Genomic DNA, 22,689 nt, shown 5'->3' with positions numbered 1-22,689 from the left:
CGTAATCCGGTCTGCCCAGAGCTGGTGCAGAAGTTAATGCTTGTTTGAGGGCTGTAAGGGCATTGTTGTGTAGAGTCATCCATGGCAGGGGTTCGGGAACGGAATCCAGCAGCAAATCAGTGAGGGGGTGCACTAACTCCGCATAAGCCGGAATCCAGGCTCTACAATAGCCACTTGCTCCCAGTAACTGGTGGAGTTGTTTTTAAGTGGTAGGCCTCGGCATACTCAGAACGCTTTCAATCCTGTTCTGAGTAAGTGCAGTAGAGGCATATGAAATACAATGCCCTAAATATTCCACCTCGGGTTGGGCAAACTGTAGCTTGGAGAGTGCCACCTTGTGACCTTTTTCGGCCAATGCAAAAAGAAGGATTCGAGTGTCTTGTACACAGGCAGTCTTGTCTGTAGAGCACAATAACAGATCATCAACGTATTGAATCAAAGTAGAACCTATGGTCAACGAAATAGAGTCCAGATCTCGCTTTAAATACTGGCTGAAGATGGTAGGGCTCTCCCTGTAGCCCTGAGGGAGGAGGGTCCATACGTATTGACGTCCGTCAAAGGTAAAGGCAAATAGCAACTGTGAGTCTGGGTGCACAGGGATGCTGAAAAATGCTGAAGACAGATCAATCACAGTAAAATAAGTAGCTCCTGGGGGAATAGCAGTTAAAATAGTTGCTGGATTGGGAATAACCGGAGCTCTCGGGATCACAATAGCATTAATCAGTCAGAGGTCATGCACGAAGCGGTAAACCGGTTTGCCATCGGGGCCATGCTTGGGTTTCTTAACAGGAAGAATAGGTGTATTGCAAGGGCTGGTAGCCTCTTTAATGATTCCTTGAGTTAAAAGCTGTTGTAGGACTGGCCGAATGCCCTCTACGGCCTCTTTAGGCAATGGATATTGCATTTTTCGGGGCAGAGGGATGTCTGTACGGTAAGTGATATAAACCGGTTCTGCTGACTTTAAAAGTCCAGTTTCAGTGGACGCCGAGGCCCACAATGCTTCAGGAATATCAGATAACTCAGCAGGGACAAGGGGGGCAGTGGGTGTCATTGTGGTGGCATTAGTGGCTAACAATGCCATTACCGTAGCTTCAGGGACAGAAGTAGGGACTGAGAGATAGAGCCCCTCCGGGCTGCAAGTTATAGTTGCTGGTAGTTTACATAACAAATCTCTGCCTAATAGATTTGCAGGACAGGAAGTTGCAATTAAAAAGCTATGATCCTCTGATAACGGGCCACGCTGGACCGCTTGCTCCGCAGTTAGAGGAAGGGCGCACACGGTGCCACCAACCCCTATAGCTTTTACGGTTGCAGAAGTGGTAGGAAGGTTGGGGTCCTGTAGAGTACTTCTATCTGCCCCGCTGTCAGTTAACATTGAATGAGTTTTTCCTCCCACCACAACTGGAAGTTCCGGGTGGTTTGCATCCAACTGCACTGTCCAAGAAGCGGAGGGGGTTCCTGGCGGGGGGAACGAAGCATTGTGGGCGGCTAGCTTTTAATCAGTACTCCCTTCTTCTCCCCCCCTTTCCTGTACCCTCTGGTAGGCTTGCATAAGAGGGTCAGCTGACTGGAGGGGGTAATTTGGGCACTGGGCAGCCCAGTGTCCTTTTTGTCGGCACCGCCGGCACTCATCTGGCCCTGCCCTCCCGGGCCGTGGCTAGAAGTTCTGACCTTGTGGTCCCCATCCCTGGGTAGAGCTGCCTCCTCTTCCGCCTTGTCCCCGAAAGCCTCCCCTCCTACAGCTTGCATCTCGTCCCTGAGAGCCGTCTTGGAAACCTTGCAACTGCAGATTAAGGAGCTTTTCGGACCTCCTAGTGTCTAATTCTTTCCTATTCCTCCAGGCATGGGCTGCTAACCCCACCACCTCCTCCAGCGTTTTGTTTTCATAAGCTGGTTGACTACACACATACTTCCGAGCAAATGGTAATAAGTTTTTTACATACTGGCCGATCACTTGTGTTTTTGCTACAGGGGAGGTTGGATCTAAGCCGCCGTGGTTTTTCAAAACCTTACAAAGGCGGTGGAAGAATTCCCCTGGGTGCTTATCGTGCTTTTGAACACATGCATCTACCTTTCCCCAATCATACACAGGCTTAGACATATCCTCTAATGCTTCTAAGATTCGCTTTCTCACTTTATCCCACTCTTGAACGGTCTTTGGAACATCCCAATCCATTTCAGGTTTCTCTTGCGGATAAGCCACCCTGCCTTGTACTGCCTCTCTAGCTTTCTTATACACCGTTTCCTTCTCACCCTCACTTAGCACTTGATTCAAAATTATCTCCACATCATCATAATTACAATTATACATTGTGAAAATATCCTTTAACTTTTTAATAAATTCTTCCGGACACTGTCGAAATGAGGGAAAAGTAGATGACCAATTCATTAGATCTGTGCTGGTAAAAGGGACATACACCATCTGTGTCCCCCCTCTACCACTTGGCAATTGTCGCATAGGCATTTGGACTGCACTAGCTATTGCAGCTTCAGTAACTTTTGCCTTAGGTGTGCCTAGAGAACTATGAGACGGGTCTTTGCAGGGGTCGCATCACTGGGGTTTCGCGGATCAGGACGTGCCACCGCCATGGTAGAGGTGCCAGCCTCCGGATCATCCCCCAGCTCTGTGTCAGTTGTGGGGGTATCGGTAGCTAGCGGGAGAGTGGGGCCGCTCCTCTCCCCGTTCGGGGGCGTGGGTGCATCGGGGTCAGGCTGCGGTACCCCACCCTATAGCCAGGAACATTCTTCCAATGGTATAGGGTCCCCCGCTTCTTTCAATGGGAGTTGGGGATAAATAGACTTTTAGCTTCCGGTCAGCATTACTAGATTCTGGATTGTAGGGTGGGGGTCGCATGGCTTTAAGTTTTTCTACCGCAGTACGTAAACTAGTAGTTACACTGGCGCTTTTGTGCCATTCGGCCTCCCTTATCCATACATCAGAATACTTAAGTTGCCGCGGTTGCAAATCATACAATACTTTCCGTAAATGAACAATGTTATTTATAACTCAAATGTTCCCTCCCCCGGCCAGCGATTTCCTGGTTCCGGGTCGTCTCGCGTCATTCCCACCGAGGGACCTCGACACAGAAATACAAACTTATACAAAGCTTTGTTGCCATCCGATTGTAAGGCCTTGATATCCCTATCATAATGTTTTAACATATAGCCCAGGGGCGTAGAAGGATCAACAGTTCTACTGGATGCCCCCCCCCATCTTTCCCCAAAGATGGAACCCCTGGCTGTTATCTAGACAATCACAAAGGAAAAATTCAGAACTCACCAAGTTCCCACCGGCCGGTGTTCACCAATAGGTCCGGACCCTAGTGCCTTTAGGGATGCCTTATTTCACCGAAGCGGCGGGTGGAAGCGAGATGGGAAGCCTTCAAGGTTAAAGCAACCCAGGTGCCGGCAAGAAGGATTCAGAGTCCCGACCGTCCACCGGTCCGGAGAAGCGGCAATCCTGGACGAGCCCCCAATTTTGTTAGGGAAAAAGGGTTTCCCTCCCGTCTAGGGTTGGGAGGGTAGCCTTCCCTGGACTTCTGTATTAGCCAAACAAACACAGAGTCAGGACTCTTAGATAAAATGAGGCACTTTAATGCTAGCAAGTACAACAGCTGAAGGGCTCACCAATTCCTACACAGAGGAATATGGCGAAGCCCCGAACAAAGAACAGAGATGAGCTTTTATAGCCTGGTTCAACACGTGTGATATCTCTTCCAGTTCAAACCGGTTAACCCAGTCTGTTTGAAGTTCTGGGGTAGGTATGAACATGGAGGCTTATCTGTATAAGGAATTCTTTCCCGAAAACGGGGAGTACAGGTTACACACAGTTCACATTCCTTCTACCCATAACCTTAGAGAGAAGACAGATAAGCACAGAAAGAAGACAGAAGCCTAGCTTTACATGATTATAGGGTTGTTTTCTGGTTCTTTTCTTTATCACTCACAGTATCCCGTGTTGCTGAGGAGATGTACTTCACTGTCACTGGCGTTTCCAAAGGGCTGATGGCTTCATCCTTAGATATATTGCATTGCGCTAGTCCAAGACATACGGTGATGAAGCCTTGTATAACTGAGGCAAGGCCATCGTTCATCAGGATGGGATGGAATCTCCTAGCCATCCAGAGATGGTAGGAAGTGTTACTCAGAGATGCTGCTGTGTGTGAGCTCAGCGTCAGTGAGGAATTCACTCCTAAGCTATGGACTGAATTGACCTCTTGTGGGTGTGTACCTTCAATCAAAGGAAAGTAAAGCCAGTGTGGCAGCCCCTGCAGTAATGTTGCTAGTCATAGGTATGGTAATAAATGTCTCTTGTTGTGGTTCATATACAACTGGATGACGGAAACAATGACTAGCTGTGTATCTGACTTTCACTGTATTCGCAAAAAGAAAAGGAGAACTTGTGGCACCTTAGAGACTAACCAATTTATTTGAGCATGAGCTTTCGTGAGCTACAGCTCTAAGGTGCCACAAGTCCTCCTTTTCTTTTTGCAAAGACGGACTAACACGGCTGTTACTCTGAAAACTGTAAGAACAATTTTTGTCTCTCTGAATTCTGGGCAATGTAATCATTAAGTATCTGGTCCTTGCTGTAGACAAATCCTATTTTGTTTTTATCCATAGGTCATCAATAATAGTTTATGAAGGGCTCTTGAATGTGCCCACTTTGCTGCTGCCAGTGTGTGTGATGTCTGTCCCCCTCTGTCTATTGCTGCTAACACCAAGATCCCTACTTCTGTCATTCTTGACTGCTGGTACCATCTCCAGGAGTGCTTATCCTCTGCTGTAGCTGCCTCCCTCCTTCCTAACATGGCTCAACAATATTTATGGTAAAATGACAGTAGCTGGCATTTAAATCTAATCATTGATACAGTAGGGATTTCTTGTACCAGATGAATTATAACCATGCAATAAAAGTCATGTAAAATGTCTCCCTTGTTGTTTTTTTCTGAAACAAGCAGACTTTTAAACAAATCCAATATCATCCTCCTTCACCATTTTCTTCCACTGTCCACAACACGGTACAGGCCTCCCAGTGCCCTCTGCTACCCCATTGTTAATGGCTCTTCCGCTCAGTCCCCTTCTGCCAGTGACGTGCCTCCAACATTTTCACAAGAAGCCCCCATTATTATTATTTGTATCACAGGAGTGCTGAGAGGTTCCATGGAGGATTAGAGCCTCATTGTGCTAGGCACTGTACAAACACATAGAGACTGTCCCTGCCTCAGAGAACTTACAATCAAGATGGAAAGAAGTGCTATTTTACAAAAGGAGAACTGAGCTATAGAGGGATTAAATGACTTGCCCAAAGTCACACAGGAAGTCTGTGGCAGAGCTGGAATTGAGCCCAGATCTCCTGGGTTCCAGTCAATTGCCTTAACTACAAGACTATCCTTAAATACAGTGTCCCTCTTAATTTGTATTAGCAGGTGGAAGGGTGACAAAGGGGTGAGGGTTGTGCTCACAGGCAGGAGTGAGGAGGGATTGGGAAATCTATTCTTCCAGCCCCCCCTCCTCACTCCTCCCCCCAGGTAAAACAGAAGTGCTTTCTCATTGTCACTGCCAAGGAAGGAGGTGACACCTCTTGGCAAACATGCTTAGATTAAGTTCATTTCAGTGGAAATGTTTGCATTTCCTTCCCTCAGAATATACACAATGTATGTAGATTTGAAGTATGTGTGAAGATCTGTAGGAGGGTCTGGCGTGTCTGTCCCAAAGATTTTTCCTTTTTAGTTTGTTTAATGACTGGGGCATGGTGCAACCCAGTGCCTTCCAAAGGCAATACATCAGCCTTTCAGACACGTCTTATGTCACCAAAGATCCTTGCATACTGCCGATGCTATACATAATAGTATTACAAATATCATAAAATCATGTAAAGAGAGACAAGGTGACCAACTTCTGTTGGTGTGAGAGACAATCTTTTGAACTTACACAGAAATCGGTCCAGTAAAACATATTACCCCACCCACCTTGTCTCTAATATCCTGGGACCAACACAGCTACAACAACATTACATACATAAAACCATGTAGTCAGCTCTATGTGGGATGATTTGGAAGTATCCAGAAGGGGGTGAACTCTTTCAGTGGCAGGGAAATTGCGCATACAGTCCTTCCACTTTAGTACCAGAATTTTAATGAGGAGCTCCTGGGAATCTCAAGAGTCCCTTCAACCACCTCTCTGCCTCTTACCCCTTTCCACCCTCGCCCCGTCTTCACCACCATCTGCCTCTACTTATGTGGTGTGGATCTTCCAGTGTATACTGTATCTTCTACCACTACTACTCCTCTGAGTGACTCTTCCTCCCAAGCTAGCCGTCCCCTTCCATCACTATCTCTAATCTACCCCATACACACTGTTCTTTCTCCCATGTGAATATTGCTCCCTTCCTCCATCCCACTCTCTCCTACTTTCTCCTACTTCCTTTTCCCCACAAACAGAAGACTCCTTTCTCATGCAATCAGCAGGCCCAAACACTCCTAATACAAACACCAAGTCTATCCCATACTCCACATTCACGGTTTGTTCCTGATATCTTCTGATTCCTCCTCTCTCAAGCCCAAGTCATGGAAAAGACATTCCTGATGTCTCCTGACCCCTTTTCACAGGAACAACAGGCTGCTCCACTGCCTCCAGATGCTCCCATCTTCCTCTCCTTTGTCCCAGAGAGGGCGATCACCACATCCTCAGGATTCCCTCTGGCAGTATCTGACTGTCAGAAGCTGGGAGTGGATGACAGGGGTTGGATCACTCAGTGCTTGCCTGTTTTGTTCATTCCCTTTGAAGCATCTGGCATTGGCCACTGTCGGAAGACAGTGTTCTGACCCAGTATGGCCGTTCTTATGTTCTCCCCATTCCCAGACAAGCCATCTCTGATGTCCTCTGAGGTCAATTTACAGACATGTTTTATCTGGTCAAAATGTCTGTTTATGGAATGTTGGTCTCTGAGCACCTACAATGGCAGGTTATTCCTCACATCTCTTAATTCCCTTTTCCTGCTCCTCTTCCCCAGTTAGGCCAATCTCAGTATCTCTTCCTATTCACTGACTGGGTGCCTGAATACCTCTTAATTCTGCCCTTTCTCTTCACAGACTGGGTGCCTCTGGCATCTCTCTGTCCCTCCCGCCCATTCAGAGATGTTCCACCCTGGACATTTCTGGCTCTACCTTCATAGACAGTCCTCAGTGATATCTTCCATTTCTCCCTTCATCTTGATCTGGTGTCTTCTCATCCCCATTCACAGACAGGCCCATAATGTGGGGAAAAAAATCTTTTCCCCTGTGCACTCTCTGCTGTAGAAAATATTTACTTCTCTAGACACAAAAATCATGCTGAGTGGAGGTGGGCCTACTTCCAGAACACCAGATTCATTTTTTCTCAAATTCTTGGGAAAGTTCAGTACTGAATCTGGCACTCAGGTTTATCTCTGGAAGATAGATTTGGATGTGAATTGCAGACATGGATCCAAACTTTGCTACTTGGAAAAGCCACTATAAAATATCTTCTGGCTGGTTTCTAACATGCTGTCCCTCTCCAGTCCCCTGTTCTGTCTTCTTATCGCCTCCTGTCTCCAAGTGTTGTTTTGTAAAGAGCCAGCAATGCCATGTTCCCACAGCTTTTAGCTGTTACTTAAAAAAGCCCAACAACAACAAAAAGCTAATAATGTGCTGTTTTTAGCAGGATGAAGTAAAGTAATAATTCAGTAACCAGAAACACCTGAATCGCCTTGTACAAGGTCTTCACAAGTACCCAGCCCAGAAATTGCACGGAACTCAGTTTATCTCTCCCAGAAAGACAAGGGGCTGTATCAGCCCTGTTGAGAATTGAACCCATAGTTCCAGGAAGCCCAATGTGGAGATTTCTGTCTGATGCATATAAACTTCATAAACACAGGAAGTTTATGACCTTTTTAACAGTCCTTGTGTATCCAGCACAAATACAGATGTCAACAGCTCCTTATAAGGCTCCTGTATTTGCTGAACTGGGATGATAGGGCCCATTTTTTTTATTAGCTGTCTTTTAGACATTTAGATCTCAGGGCAGAACAGTCTTTATATATGTATATAATATTGTTTATGTTATATCTTTATGTATTGTTGACTAATGAGAAGGATTGTTGCCATTGGAAGCCTGATTGCTTCATGTTCCTTGTACCCAGGAGGAATCCTAAAAACAAAATCAAGAGTGTAGAATCCATGTCAGATTTCTCTAAATCCCAGCCCTATTGGGACAAGGGATGGCGTATTTTCAGCCTCTTTATTTTTCTGGCTTTTGAATGTTTTTTTCTCATGGGCTCATGCTTTTAGGTTGCCTCCCTGCTCTAACTGGCCTTTTAGTGCATTGTCTCTCTCTGGCTCACGTTCTTCTGAAGAAACCATGAAACTGTAAATCAGAATAAAACAAGCTCTTCCATTTCAAATGTTTCCTTTTAGCTAATTAATTCAGAGCCAAATCCAGATCCAGCGGCCTACCAAATCTGCCCCAGGATGTGGAGCTGCTCCAGGAAGGCTATGTCAGCCTAATCGCTGTATCAATCTGTGCCAGATATTTATTCTCACGATCCCTCCAAATCCCTGGGCGGCAGTTAGGATGGAAAAGCCTACCTATATTTTTCTCCTACCTACCACCCCCATGCACTGCCGTAGAGCCAGGACTCCATGGCATGCATATGAGGTACATCCAGTTCTGCTCCATGAAGCAGGGGGCTAGATTTGCTCCACAAAAACACACTATAAATGTAACTGTGCCTTGGGAAATGTTTCTTCCATCATTTTTTAAAATGTACATTAGTCTGGGTGGGGTGAAAGCGAATCCCTAAGCCTCAGTCCTCCAAAGGGTGCCAGGTGGATGGATCCCTGTGCCCACATGGAGCCCCATTGATTGCTGTGGTGCTCTGCCTGTGCAAAGCTTTTTGAAGAATCAGGTACTTAGGACTGGCGAGATACAACATAGTCAATTTGCTGCATGAAGATGATGTTAGATTTAAGTACAAACAAAACTTGACAGTGATGTAAATTAGCCAGTGAATATTTGTCATAATGAAAAATGGTGGATCATAAATCACATTGGAAACTATTTTAAAATATTTGGAACTAGAAAATGGTTTAACAATTTCTGTCTGTGTTATTATTATTATTTTGGTAGAAATATATCTGTGCTGGAAACTTGTATACCAAGGGCCAAATCTTCAATCTTTACTGAGCTAGCTCTCCTTTTTCAGTGCAATCAGAATGCTGCCTAACTAAGATTGGAAAGACTTTGATCCTAAGTTACGGCCCAATGTCCTTGGAAAAGGCTAAGATGTTTTACTTAAATTTGCCTTGGCTATAGCTTAAAATGTAACACAAGGGCATAGACTCATGAAAGAGAAAGCAAGAAAATAGTGTTTGTTTATAGAATTTAAACAAATAATTGTTTTTGTTTTTTTTAATTTGTAAGTGAACTTGATTTTCATGAAAGAGGGTTAGCATTCTAAGGTTTAAAATGACAAAAAAAACCAAAACAAAACAGTGGATGCCTTTAAAATCTTGACGTTTACCTCTCACAGTGATTAAATGTATTGTGGTATTTGCAATACTCCCTCTCTAAGTAATGGTAATATTACATATACTATGGTAATGCACAGATAAATACAGTAATGTTCTATGACAATTAAGAAAAGCAAATTATTTGATACTTAAATGTGAAAACTCCTAAAAAGCCCTGGGATATGAATGTGGAGGAAAAAGATCTAAGAGTCAATAGTTCAATAGTTAGATGTGTTATAAGTGAGTCTGGTAGTGCTGCCTATTATTAACAGAGCTCAATGCTTCCCATTTCACTGGCTTATAACTGTCACTCGTTAACCATTTAGGCTGAAATTTCATGCCAGGTTTCTCCCCCTGGCTGATTTGCGGGGTGAGGGGGAATTTCAGCCCAAATGGTTTTCCCATTTCTGAAAATGAGGTTAGGAGAAAATACATGGTTTTGACCATGCTGAAAATTTTGGTGACCTTTTCTTTGAGAAGTTCTAATGCCCCATGCTTCGGAGCAAGAAACTGAAATTTGGCATATGGTGGCCTTTGTGTCAGGGATGATGTGCCTTTTGCTGTTCCTGTGACAATCTTCCCAAATTTGACCAAGTTATAAGCCTTAGAAAAAATTGCAGTTTGCATATGCTCAGTAGAGACTTGCAAGAGCTTTGCAGCTAAATTCCTTACAGATTCAGTCCACACTGGGCATACTTGAGCATTGGACTGAGCAGAACTTTCCCTTCAATTGAAGCTGTAGCCTTCTGCGGCTTGGCCAGGGCTGGGTCCAGGCACCTGAACTTCGGGGCTGCTCTAGCTATAGGCAAACTGGGCAGCTGCCTAGGGTGGCAGATTTAGTTTGGCCACCCCCCTGTCATGCCAGAGGCATGGCTGGGCCAAATTTGAGTGGCTTGCAACCCCATGCTTCAGGACAGAGTGCCACTCAGTGAAATTTGGCCCAGTTGCCCTTCTATCATGACAGAAAGGCAGCTGGCCCAACTCTGCAGCCCTATGCTCACAAGGAGGGCAGCAGCACACTGAAATTTTGCCAGGGCTGCAGATTGTCTTGAGCAGCCTCTTACTGAACTGAGAGCAGGAAAATTGTTAAAGTAACGTTATTAAGGTTGCAAAGTCGAGCACTCAAAAGTTAGGAAATGCCAGAATTAAGGTTGCCTGCACAGCCTTAATCCAGCCCCTTGTTCAGGTGTATTATTATGTAGTCTTTAATTACATGATCACATACTGTTTTTTCTATAGGAACTCTGCCTCTTTCAGTGCACAGGTTGGACCTACTCTAGCTAGTGAAGAAGACTGTTGTTTGTGAGACCCCTGCCTCAATTGTTGCAGATGTTGGAAGGTGTGCAGTGAATGAGGCAGGGGACTGCAGGAGGAAAAAGGAGTGTGTCTTAGTTAATTCTGCCACAAAGTTCCTATGTGACATTAGGCAAGTCACGTAAACCGAACTTTTCACAGCTGGTCATTAAGTGTGTGTTCCTTGTTTTCTGGGTACTTGACTTCAGACCTTGAGGTCTGATTTGCAGAAGTGCTGAGCACTCTCAGCGGCAACTGAAATCAATGGGAGCTATGCTTTGAACATATAAAAGTGCTTTATAATGCTAAATACTCTGAAAAATCAGATCCTGGGTGTCTTAAATTGGGCATCCAAAATTAGTAGATACTTCTGATCTTAATGTCTCTGAGCCTCAGTTCCACATCTGTAAAATGGGTATAATACTCCCTCATCTCAGAGAAGTGTTGTAAAAATTAATGAATTAATGTTTTGTAAAGCACTCAGATACAGTAATGATGATCAACAGAGAAAAGTTCAGGAGTAAACTAATAATTTCCTCAGAGCAGGTTTGACTAGTGCGCAGCAAATAAGGCCCAGAGCCACACACTGAACAGTGAGGAGAACACACAGTATTAAAATAGTTGCTCATTAATTGAGCATCATCCACCCTGTGCATAGAATGAGGCTGTGATCATGTGGAAAAAATAGGATGTGAGCATGTGAGTAAAGAATGTCTTATAGTGCCTAGGCACAAAAGGGCTGAATTAAGATTGCACAGGCAATCTTAATTCTGGTATTTCCTAACCTTAATAATGTTTTGTAAAACATTTATGAGTAGGTAATATATATCTATATTTCAGTTCCACACAGGAAAAGGTGATTTTAGTTATAAAGATACATTTTGTGTAAGTAGGGGTAAATAACCCATGATTGAAATCAATGAACAAAGATTCATATAGCTGAATTCTGACAAGAATTGTTATTTTGGGGAGGGGGGGAGTTTAAAAAAAAAAAAGGACTTGTGCATCTAAATATTTTAGGTGCTTTTGAAAATCTTCCCATACACCAAAAGTATTATAAATAAATTCAAAATCAGTCAATTTGGAATGCCAACAAGGTGGGTAGCTTATCTTCAGTATCCAATTTGTCTTTTACTTCACTGATCCACTGCAAGAAGAGAAGCTTTAATGTCACCAAAATAAAAAAAAGAAATATTTTTTCCCATCTTTATTCCAGTGTTTTGGATGGAAACATAACCAAGGCCTGGAAGCCCAAAGTAAGCAATTCTGCTAGTTAAAGCATGAATTTCTTTCTACAGGTCTGTGTGACATTTGATACATCAAGAAATACAATAACCTCTTTAAAATGAAAATATCACCTCTTTTCTTTTTATCATAGCAAATAACATTTAATGGCTAGCCGATAGTAAAACTGACATCATTCATGCATGTGATGGATTTACTGAACGTATTAAAACATTTGCTTGAGAGGGTTGAAGTCATCCATAGAATTTTGAAAATTATTCATAGAATTGTACTAGCTTTATGATCCTTGGGGAAATCCCCAAACAGACATCTTACTAATCTTATAAAACTCATATCTACTCACCAGCTTTCATACAGAGGTACATATTGTCTTTAATTAATCCTCCCATGAGTGACTTGTACCATCCTTCTCTAGTTTCCAGAGTTGTTAATATTTCTTAGATTTCATTTGCGTGTTTTTAGCTAACTCATACTCTGTCTTTGAGTCAGACATTTTAACAGCTAAGGGGTCATTGGTGTGAATGGGTGTAACGTCACTGAAATCCATGAGGCTGAAGTTTGTGGAGCTACACTCATTTACACCAGCTGAGGATATGGTCCAAGGAGTCCAATTTACATTTCTAAAGAATCAGGCTTCTTAGCCAGGTATTGCAATAAAATGTAATTGTAGAAGTAGCTGTAGCATCGAAAAGTTAGTGGTAGATATGTTTTCAGCTATTTCAACAGCTTCACATACAGTGGCTAATACACATGAACAAAATAGACACTGATGTGAGAGAAATTTTCCTTCTGCCTCATTTTGTGTCACAGGAGTAACTGCTAATGTATAGATCAGTGGTTCTTAAACTGTGGGTGGGAACCCCACACTGGATCGTGACCGCATTTTAGGGTTGCCAACTTTGGTTGGATGAATTCTTGAAGGTTTCATCACATGATATTATCTTTAATTAAAGATTGATCTTTAATTCCTGGAGACTCCAGGACAATCCTGGAGGGTTAGCAACCCTACTCCTTTTTAATGGGGGTCTCCAGCCCTGGCATTGGACTTGCTGGGGCCTGGGGCTGAAGCCAAACTCCGAGGGCTTCAGTCCTGGGTGGTGGGGCTCAGGTTACAGGCCCCCTGCCTGGGGCTGAAGCCTTTGGGCTTTGGCTTTGGTCTCCTCCTCACCCAGGACGGTGAGGCTCAGGCAGGCTCACGCTTCGGTCCCCCTCCTGGGTTGTGTAGTAATTTTTGTTGTCAGAAGGGGGTCATGATGCAATGAAGTTTGAGAACCCCTGGCTAGATGTAGCTCAGCATTGTTATTCTGCTTGTACTGAGGGGAGATATAGCAAAAAATACATTAATCTAAGGCAGGATCTCTCTTAGCACAGCTGCTGTCTCCTCATCCCACATTCCCCACCCCATGTCCCCTGATGTCACCTGATGGGGGTGGGGCTGATAGTGAGGTCCTCTCCGCACAGCAGCTACAATCACCCCACCCCCTGACCTCACCTCTGATGGGAAAGGGCAAATGTTGTGGGCCTTCTTAGTATGGTAGCTGCTTTATACCTTGGAGATAAAGGCTTATAAACCTCACCCAGCCTGAAATGATGTATGGAAGGCAGGCCAGTGCAGGGAGCCCCCTCAATGCAGTGACTGTAACACCCCCACCACACATTCCCTGACATAACCTCCATGAATGGAGCTGAAGGTGGGGTCTTGTGGACCCATCAACTACCGCTCACTGGCGGAGGTTCTTTTAATCCCTTTACTCCTTAAGATCCTATCTGGGGTGTGTGTGAGAGGCAGAAGACAGGGCCCAGCTATTAGTATCTTTAATGTTAATACTATCTTTTTTCTTTTTCTTGGCAGGAGATAATCACAGCACCTACACAACGATAGGGATTCTTGTTTTGTTAGTTATAATAGCCCTCTTGCTCATACTTTACCAGTTTTTCCAAACTGATATTGTCCTACTGTGTCGGGGGATATTTAAACCCTACAAAACCCAGGATGGTGAGTAAGAATTATGCAAAAGATGGGGGGGGGGAAGCAGAAGAGGTAAATTGTTCTGAAATGGCTTAATTACATAACTGTTTATTGCATCCATGCACTGATTCTCCACTCTGTTACCCTTTGTGAAGTCATTTATACCCAGGCAACATAAGGGTAAAGTGGTAACATTCTGATCTCGCAGTGTTGCATGCTTACTTTGCACAAGTGTGAATGGCCACCTAATTGGCAAGGCAGTGGAGAACCAGGCCCTTTATAAAATATGAAGGCTGTTTTCTAAGTTTAGTATGGGTGTGTGTATGTATTTTGATGTACAAATACTAACCTCGAGGTCAGTTTCATCTAGATAGGATCCCTAACCATCTGCAGGCCCTGTGTAAAGTCCTTTCTTCTCATGGGCTTTGTGTAAGTGCTATTAGTGTATTATGCAAAAAATCACTTCAACCCAAAGAAAATTCTTGTTTGATACTCCAGAGGGACAGTGCAAATTTGCAAATATGATATATAAGGCTATCAATATTAATTGTTGTAAGAGTGCCCAGTGCATACAATGGGCACCTGTTAATAGAAGAACAGCTTTTATAAATCAAAGCAAAAATATATACATAAATAATAGACAGGTAACCGTTTTTTAAAAGGTTCTTTTGAGAAGGCACTTTTTATTTAACAGGTAATGTAAGTGAAGAACTTCAGGATATAGGCATTGCTGCTCTATGGCAAAACATAATGAAAATTAGTGTAAAACCAACCTGTTAATATGCACTGAGTTAATTCTGGCAAATCTTCATTTATTGCATGCTCCTTCTTTTCTACCGAACTTTATTTTACTTAAGGGAATTCACTTTTCTTTTGCATGGCACCTTCCTTTATATCCCAAAGCATCATACAGAGTTCATTAGTACATTTACAGTTAAATGCAGGTGGGAGACTTAAAAATGGAAAAAGAAAATGGAGGAAATGGAGTCCCTGTTTAGGAGGAAGTCAAAGGAGGAAAGACCAGTCCAGGAAAGGAAGTAGATGTCAGATTGAGGAGATGGCAACAAACCAAACATGGTTAAGATTAGAGGGGAGAAGGAGACGAAGGGAGAGATGTTTGAAGGAGATGAAGGGCATAATAGAAACAATGAGAATTTGAACTAGGCCTTGGCTGTGATTGCAACACCATATCTTAAGTGAACAGGACCTTCACATAGATACATGGAGGTATCATGGGAGTGAGGGGTAATTTCCACAAGCAGAAAGACTTCAAATGTACTGTCTGCTCCCAGCATGTCAAAGGACGTTACTGGCTTATGATGCCATTGAAGGAACAAATGCTGAAAATTATATTGACTTCATGCTGACATGTGTTGGTTTGTTTAATTCTTACTATATGACCAGTCTGGATCATTGAACTTAGGGAGACAGTCCTTAGTGCTGTAAATTTCCACATGTGCTTCAGTGTTTGCAGGACCGGATCCCAAATCATGACAATGCATAATGGTAAAACGCCAACGATATTCTTTAGTTTACAAATACCCATATGTTGATTTACAAGCTTCTGCTTAACAGAAAGGTCTAATTAAATCTAGTTCGAAAGATTAATTTTTCTTTTCTAACTCTTGAAATAACCACATTTCATCCACACTAACAGCAATGTGCTTTCCCCTTGTTTCAACTTGCAGATGGGAAGATATACGATGCATATGTTATCTATCCCAAAAATCGCACTAATGAAGCTAATTTTGTGGAATATTTTGTTCACCAGATTTTGCCAGATGTTCTAGAAAATAAACACGGATATAAACTGTGTATTTTTGGGCGAGACATGTTGCCGGGGGAAGGTAAGGATCAAAAGCTATTTTGCGGTGAATGACTTATGGTTTGGGGGCGGATTGTGATCCTAGCTATTAGCCCACACTGGGGCGTAAGAAGTCTCTTTATGCTCTTGTGCAGGTTACTCACTTTGTGGGCAGCAGTGTGTGAGAGTAGCCTCTGTGGAGCTGCTACTCTCCCTCTGAACACGTGGGTGACAAGCACATGGGCAGAGCCAGAGGATGTAGCTTTTGCTGGCTGGTGTGCCAGGGACTGTAATCTGCAGATTAGAGGCACAAATTATTTACCACCTTTCTGAAGAAACGGGGAACCATGAACTAGATTTTGACTCTATTTTAGTTGTGTCTACACTGGAGCTAGAGGTATAATTTCCAGTTTGGGCAGACATACTCACACTAGTTCTGATTTGAGCTAGTGTGCTAAAAATAGCAGTGTAGCCATTGCTGCATAGGCGGCAGGATGAGCTGCCTAGAGTGCAAATCTGGGGTCTTGGGTGGGATTATACTTGAGTTGGCTAACCTGTCCTGGTGCTTATGCCACAGCAGCTACACTTCTATTTTTAGCACTCTAGATCAATCACAGCTTGTGCAGGTTTGTCAGCCAAACCAGAAATTATACCACCAGTTCTAGTGTAGACGTACCCAAAGGCACAATCTGGTTCACAGTCTGCTTGTGGGACAGTGTATCTATGCACTGCCTCACAAGCAGACTCAGGACTTGTGGCAAAGCCACAGCTAAGCCCAATGTGAGCAGCTTTACAAGAAACTGAAAAGGGAAAAAGTACAGACTAACAGTTTAGGATTCAATCCTGCTGCTCTTTGTCATAATTGTATGCACACTGATGTTCCCTGAGGGATAACTTGCATGAGTAGGGTAGCAGGATCTGGCTATAAATCACTAATCAAGTACTCATTGGCCATGTAATAAAGGACTGATGTAATCACTAGTCTTCGGAAAACTTTGAGTTAAGACTCCAGTTGATTTCCGTCCCTTCATCATTGGCACTCTCTATCATTGAAATACAGCTGCATAGGAAAAGTCAAATGCCATGACTAGATTTAAAACAAGGACTGGATAATTGTTGGCTGATAATCTTAGACAGATATGGTTGATAAAATAAGGGCAATAAAATCTCACTCTATAAGGCGTTTTCTGTAGGGATGGAGAAGAAATTATTTATCCAAGTCAGTATACTGTTGCATAATTGGTCAAATGCATAGGGAGTGCCACAGGGTGTCTGGCCCCTTTTAAAAGGCTGTATGGAAAGATAAACTTCTAGAAGGGGCCAGAAAAAGAACAGTAGGAAGCTGTTTGAAAACCCTTCAGGAAAGAAGGTAGGCCCAGAGAGGGCAGAGATTCAAATAGGAAAAAGCAAAACAAAAAAAGAGCACACCTCTCCTGTGATTGGAGAACATTATTTTCAGTTGACTGTTGGGAAGGAAACTGAGGACTGCATCCCAGAAAAGGTAATTGAGTGGCTGAAGAACCAGGTGTGGAGAAGTAGGAGAGGACAAAGGTCTGCTTTAAAGATGATGAATTGAGTTATCTCTAATGTTAATAAATAAATCAGCAGTGGGGTTATTTAACAGAAAAAAGGTTTCCGTGCAGTAATTGAAGAGAACTTGAAGAGAAGCATAGTCATGACTGGACCAGTAGGTCCATATTTGGCCAGCTGAGGGCACATGTGGATGACACCAGCCGATGACAGGAGGATATTGTCTTCCTGTGAAATGTCAAATATTGATCTCTGATAATAGCAGGATCCTGGACTTTGTGAATCAATGATCAAATCGAGTTTGACAAATCCTATGTCCCAAAATGAAATTTCAGCTCTCAGATCTACAGTAGTATGACACCTAGTTTAGCTGTGATTTTGTTAACAAAAAATACAGCTATTGCATGTGTGCCTTAGGATTTGCATATGTTTGTAGACTAGACAGCATGCTTCTTGCACTAATATGGATTTGTCTGTGTTCATTTTGTCAACCCAATTCTAATAATATTCACAAAAGGCCACACCATATCCTTGAACTCTGTACACAAAGTCTACTGAAATTGCACACACAGAAAACTGCACACACAGATTAGGAGCAAAGTATGGCTCTATGTGTGTGTACAGGATCATTTACTATTTTTTTTCTTTCTTCATAAAACTGGATCATATTGTTCCATCTATTTTTAAACAGAATTTCCCATAGATAGTAGAGAGTTCTGCATAGAAATGACTGGTATGATAAGGATCACATATCCAATGCTGCAACATCCTTGTATCATTCACAGAATCCCAGGAGTAAGTTGCAAAGGAGTGAGAGCCTATTGATCTGACTGTACCATATGTCTGCATTCCCAAAAAGAAATACATGAGAGGCTGGCTATATGCAGTTCAGAGCTGCATATAGCCAGCCAGTTCTCCATGGGAATCAGTTTGAGAACCTCTGATGTAATTCTCAGTTCTCCATTGAATTTGACCTTAGGTTTTCAAAACTATGTAAAGCACCAAAATTAGAAATGCAGTGTAAATAGTGGGCACCAATAGTAAAGAATCCTCAGTGTATGAAGGTTTCAGATAAGGAGATCATTCGAAATAAAACCCTTGATTACTGTGTGCTTTTCAGCTTCTATTCATAATGAGAGACTAATTCAGATTAATGTGAGACAAAGGTTATTTTCAATGAAAATATATCTTGAGCGGAGAGGTCTGGACACAGCAGAGTCCGTAAAAGAAATCTCACATCTTGTGATTTATTTATTTTTTGCACATTATTAGATGAAGCTAATGCATTTGAAATGAGAATACAGAAAAGCAGGAGACTGATCATCATTCTAACGCCTCAGCTAATTCAGTATGAGGAATTTGGTTATGAACACCAGATTGCCTTATACAGTGCCCTCATTCAGAACAACATAAAGGTGATCCTCCTTGAAATGGAGACAATTGGGAACTATGAGGGCTTGCAAGAATCCCTCAGGCACATCATCAAGCAGCAAGGTACCATAAAATGGAAAGAGAAGCACCAAGAATGCTCACATGCATCCAACTCTAAATTCTGGAAACTTGTGAGGTACCATATGCCACTCAGACACAAGCCTTCGCAACTCAACCATGCTGTGTAAATAGGTAGTTTTCTTAAATACTGTTACTTTGTCTGTTTGAATTGTCTGCTCCTGTTTGCTTTCTGTAAATTTCAGGGGTATCTAGTGAGTAATATATAGATCCTTCTTACTCTACATAAAAGTTAAAAGAATGGTATCAAACTAAAATCCTCTTCCTTACTCCATCATTTTGTGAAGTAATCATGTTGTCTAACTGATGGTCCCTCTAGTTTTTGTCCCCTAAACTCTCCTCCTCGTCTTCTCATCTCACTACATCATATCTACAACTGGTTCTGATTCTGGGTTCTACTATTTTTGTAGCACTCCATTGACTTGTATCTGATAGAAGGATTAGAAGCTTAGTTTGTAAACTCTTCAGCTCAGGGACTCTTCTGCTTTTGGGAGGCTCCTACAACACAATGAGATGCCATTATAAATAAAATTATAAGAACATGCTAATAATAATTAAGAAATGATTTAGATGCTGCTGCTTATGTATTTTTGAATGCTTGGTATAAAAATTTGAAATGTGAATAAAAATACATTCTTTATATAGATAGTGAATTTATTATAGCTGTAGTGTCAAAAAAGAAATGAAAATATCACTCCAGTGTACTTTCATTGCACTGTAAACATTTGTTAAATTAAAATTTTAAAGCTAAATTTACAGAAAGATGATTTTAATGAAAATTGCTACATTTTCAAAATAATCAACAAAATTGATTGTGAAGCTTTAAATACTGTGGCTGTGCTTGATATTGGATTCTGAAGTAAAATGGGATATTTTGTGTGCTTGATTGTTTCAGGTATCTTTTTCTCTTAGGTTTATGAGAGTTTGCAAGAATAATTCCAGATTCTGGTCCAGCAAGATCTTGTAAAACGCAGAGAAGAATCTGTGGGTTTCCTTATTTGAAAAGAAAGCAATGACTTCTATCAGCTCTTGCAAGAAGATAGGGGCCTCTTACGTGTGTCTTTGCATGTGAACATGGGAAAGAGCTAGCTATGCAGAAAATAAGAGAGAAATTCTTACAAGTGATTGAAAAAGCATGTGGTTATAAGGTTCCTCACAGAAGAGTCTGAAAGTCCAGGGGTTTTTTTCTGCATTGATAAGAAGGGTTTTCTTGTGTGAATGGGTTTTCTTGAATGGTCAGAATGTTGGAAAGACAGCACACTTGTTTCTATCTATAAATAGTAGTTTACTTGCTTTTTTAAGTAGAGCTCATTGAAAATTCACAATTGGTTTCCAGGTGTTTTTTTTTGTTTGTTTGCTTGTTTTTGACAAAAAGTCTAAATTTTCAGCTATTTTGGTGAAATTTTTTGGTGGAAATTTTTTCCATGACCAGCTATATTTGACAATATATTTGACATTAATTTGCCTCAGTGAAAATGAACAAATTCAGCCTGTCTGTAGATCAGATTTCTTCTGAGTTTGTGCCTGTTTGATTGGATCCCTGGCAAATTTACCTTTACCCTTTACTTTAATATCTATTTCCAAATAGAGAATCTGCTGTGCCTTGTAAAAAGATAAACTAACTCCTGCCCCAGATATCTGTCATGTATGTATCCCAAAGTATGTGTTTCATCAGAATATTCAGAAAGATGTGTTGGAAAAAAAAAGAAATATTCATCTCAGAACTGATCAGTTTTTCAGTTTGTAATGAAGAGGAGTCACAGCCCCACCTAGTGGGTGAGTGGAATTGTTAAATAGAGGTCAGTGTTAGATTGCTGTCAGCTTAACATACATTTAATAGAAGTAAATACAGCGGGTCAGTTTCTCAGCTTGTGTAAAATGGAATGGTGTATTGAAGTCAATGGAGGTACACTGACTGAGGATCTGTACTGAGGATCTGAGAGAACAGACAGGGCTTTTGAGGTACTAGGTCCATTAGCTCAATAAAGAATAAAATACCCCTTGCAAAAGAAAAGTCGTTTGCCTCCAAGGCATGGAAGTTATATGATGTGATACAACTAGTTGTGCCTTCTCATCTTTGGATATGATACATCTCACAATGGTGTGCTCCAGCTGAAGCAGCAACAGAAGGTAGAGATGGAGAAATGAGGAGTGACATACTGGCCCTGTTGAAGTTAATGGTAAAATTCCCATTGATTTCAGTGGAGCCAGAGTTTCACCCGAGATACCTGCTAACATGAACCGAGTTGGTTTCGTAATCTGTGTACTACAATTTACGCTGTGTATCCTTTACATGTATTTAATGTGTATAAACCCTTGTACAAACATGTTAAACACCCGAGGCCTGATTTACCACTGCAGTACTCCAGCTTTATACAGTTGTAACTCCACTGAGCCAGATTCACTGGCATGGTTGCGATACTTTGCGTTGCTGAGTAGCACAAAGCAGCCACAGCATATCAATGGATCTGGCCATTGATTTCACTTGAATTATGTCAGTAAAACTGCAGTAATGCAATGGTAAATCAGGCACATTTTCTGATGTGTATTTTTCTATATGCCACATATTTGTCATGATCTAAAAACTATAAATTTGGTACCATAAAGTTACAGCTTACTTTAATTCACATCACTGTGGACTCTGTTGTGCAGTGATTTACTACCAAAGGAACTGTTTTCTATGCTGAAGGTAAGTGTAACGGGTAAATATCATTTGTGTGGTAATAGCATCTCTATTTCTCAGCCTTGGGAAAAGTTTCATTTTGAAGATAATGTAGTCAGAGACTTTTTATAGCAGAGTTAATATACAAAGGGAATTGTATGTCGCTGATCCATTCATATGTTGAAAAAGTTAAACTCTTGTGATAGGCTCATTCAAGCAAAATGTTACCAACTCGTGTAATATTTGCTGGCTTTCTTAAAGCCTAGGCCTTGGGGAATCATTTTCTTTTGTGATAATCTCAGCTTTTATTTATTAATTTTGTAAAAAGTAAGTTTCTAGCCCGTCTAGTTGTGGAGAAAAGCTCAAAAAATGAACCTTAAAGGGTCAGAAAGCAGAAGGCAAATAAAAAGAACCCATAATTTATTATTTGTTTAAAATCTCATGGTTATTAAGCCACTGTCATGAGTTGGGGACCTGGTTTTAGAACACCTGGGGCTGGCAATATTGCAACAGACCTTCAACATGAGTTAATGCCTACTTGAGACTGAGAAATGACTAGATGCAGAGATGGGAGGATAGACTAACCGCATATTGCAGGCTAAAGGCAAAGAACTGTTTTTTCCTGTGGTCATGACTCTAGGATGTGTTGTTATTTAACACAGAAGTTGTTTTGCAACTAAGTTCTCACATTCCAGTTTTAAAAGTTAGCCCTTCTGCTTAGATAGAAAAGAATCTTGAATAGAAAAGAAAAAAATGGTGTGAAAACTAATTTAAAGCAAATAACGTCCATGAGATGTTTAATCAGGTGACCATGGCTGTCTCAATGTGGTACATTTTTCAGTCTCAGTTTGATTTTCATGATGATCAGATCATGTTGCAGTCCTGAAGAGTGGATTATTTGCTATAGTCAGGTTGCTTTTCTGTTATAAGGCAGTTGTGTTCTCTGTGGACTCAGAACATTGGACTTGATTCTTCTCTGACACTAGTGTAAATGAGAACTCACTGTGAGATCAAAATCAGGACTATTAATGCAGCCAAGGGTCAGATCTGTGGTCAGTTGTGTGGGGTGTGACAGGCCATTATTGCTATGCATGATAAGTAGGAGAGCCAGACTGAGGCTCTGGATGATATCACAGACCCAGGCACA

The 22,689-nt window shown here is 41.9% G+C and overlaps 1 protein-coding gene across 1 annotated transcript in view; it reads left to right on the top strand.

The window, feature by feature from the left end:
• The window catches only part of IL1RL1 (interleukin 1 receptor like 1), a 45,188-nt gene extending 23,735 nt beyond the window's left edge, over positions 1-21,453 (top strand). The window contains exons 9-11 of the mRNA XM_077807098.1: positions 13,921-14,064; positions 15,726-15,884; positions 18,644-21,453. Of these exons, the coding sequence (XP_077663224.1) occupies positions 13,921-14,064; positions 15,726-15,884; positions 18,644-18,990 (650 nt within the window). The 3' untranslated portion in view covers positions 18,991-21,453. The remainder of the gene's footprint in view (positions 1-13,920; positions 14,065-15,725; positions 15,885-18,643) is intronic.
• Positions 21,454-22,689: the final 1,236 nt, after the last annotated feature.

The sequence above is a fragment of the Eretmochelys imbricata genome, chromosome 1, assembly GCF_965152235.1.
Source record: "Eretmochelys imbricata isolate rEreImb1 chromosome 1, rEreImb1.hap1, whole genome shotgun sequence".
In the NCBI taxonomy this organism is placed as follows: domain Eukaryota; kingdom Metazoa; phylum Chordata; order Testudines; family Cheloniidae; genus Eretmochelys; species Eretmochelys imbricata.
The sequence above is the reverse complement of the archived record's forward strand: the minus strand, read 5'-3'. Positions and strand labels throughout refer to the sequence as shown.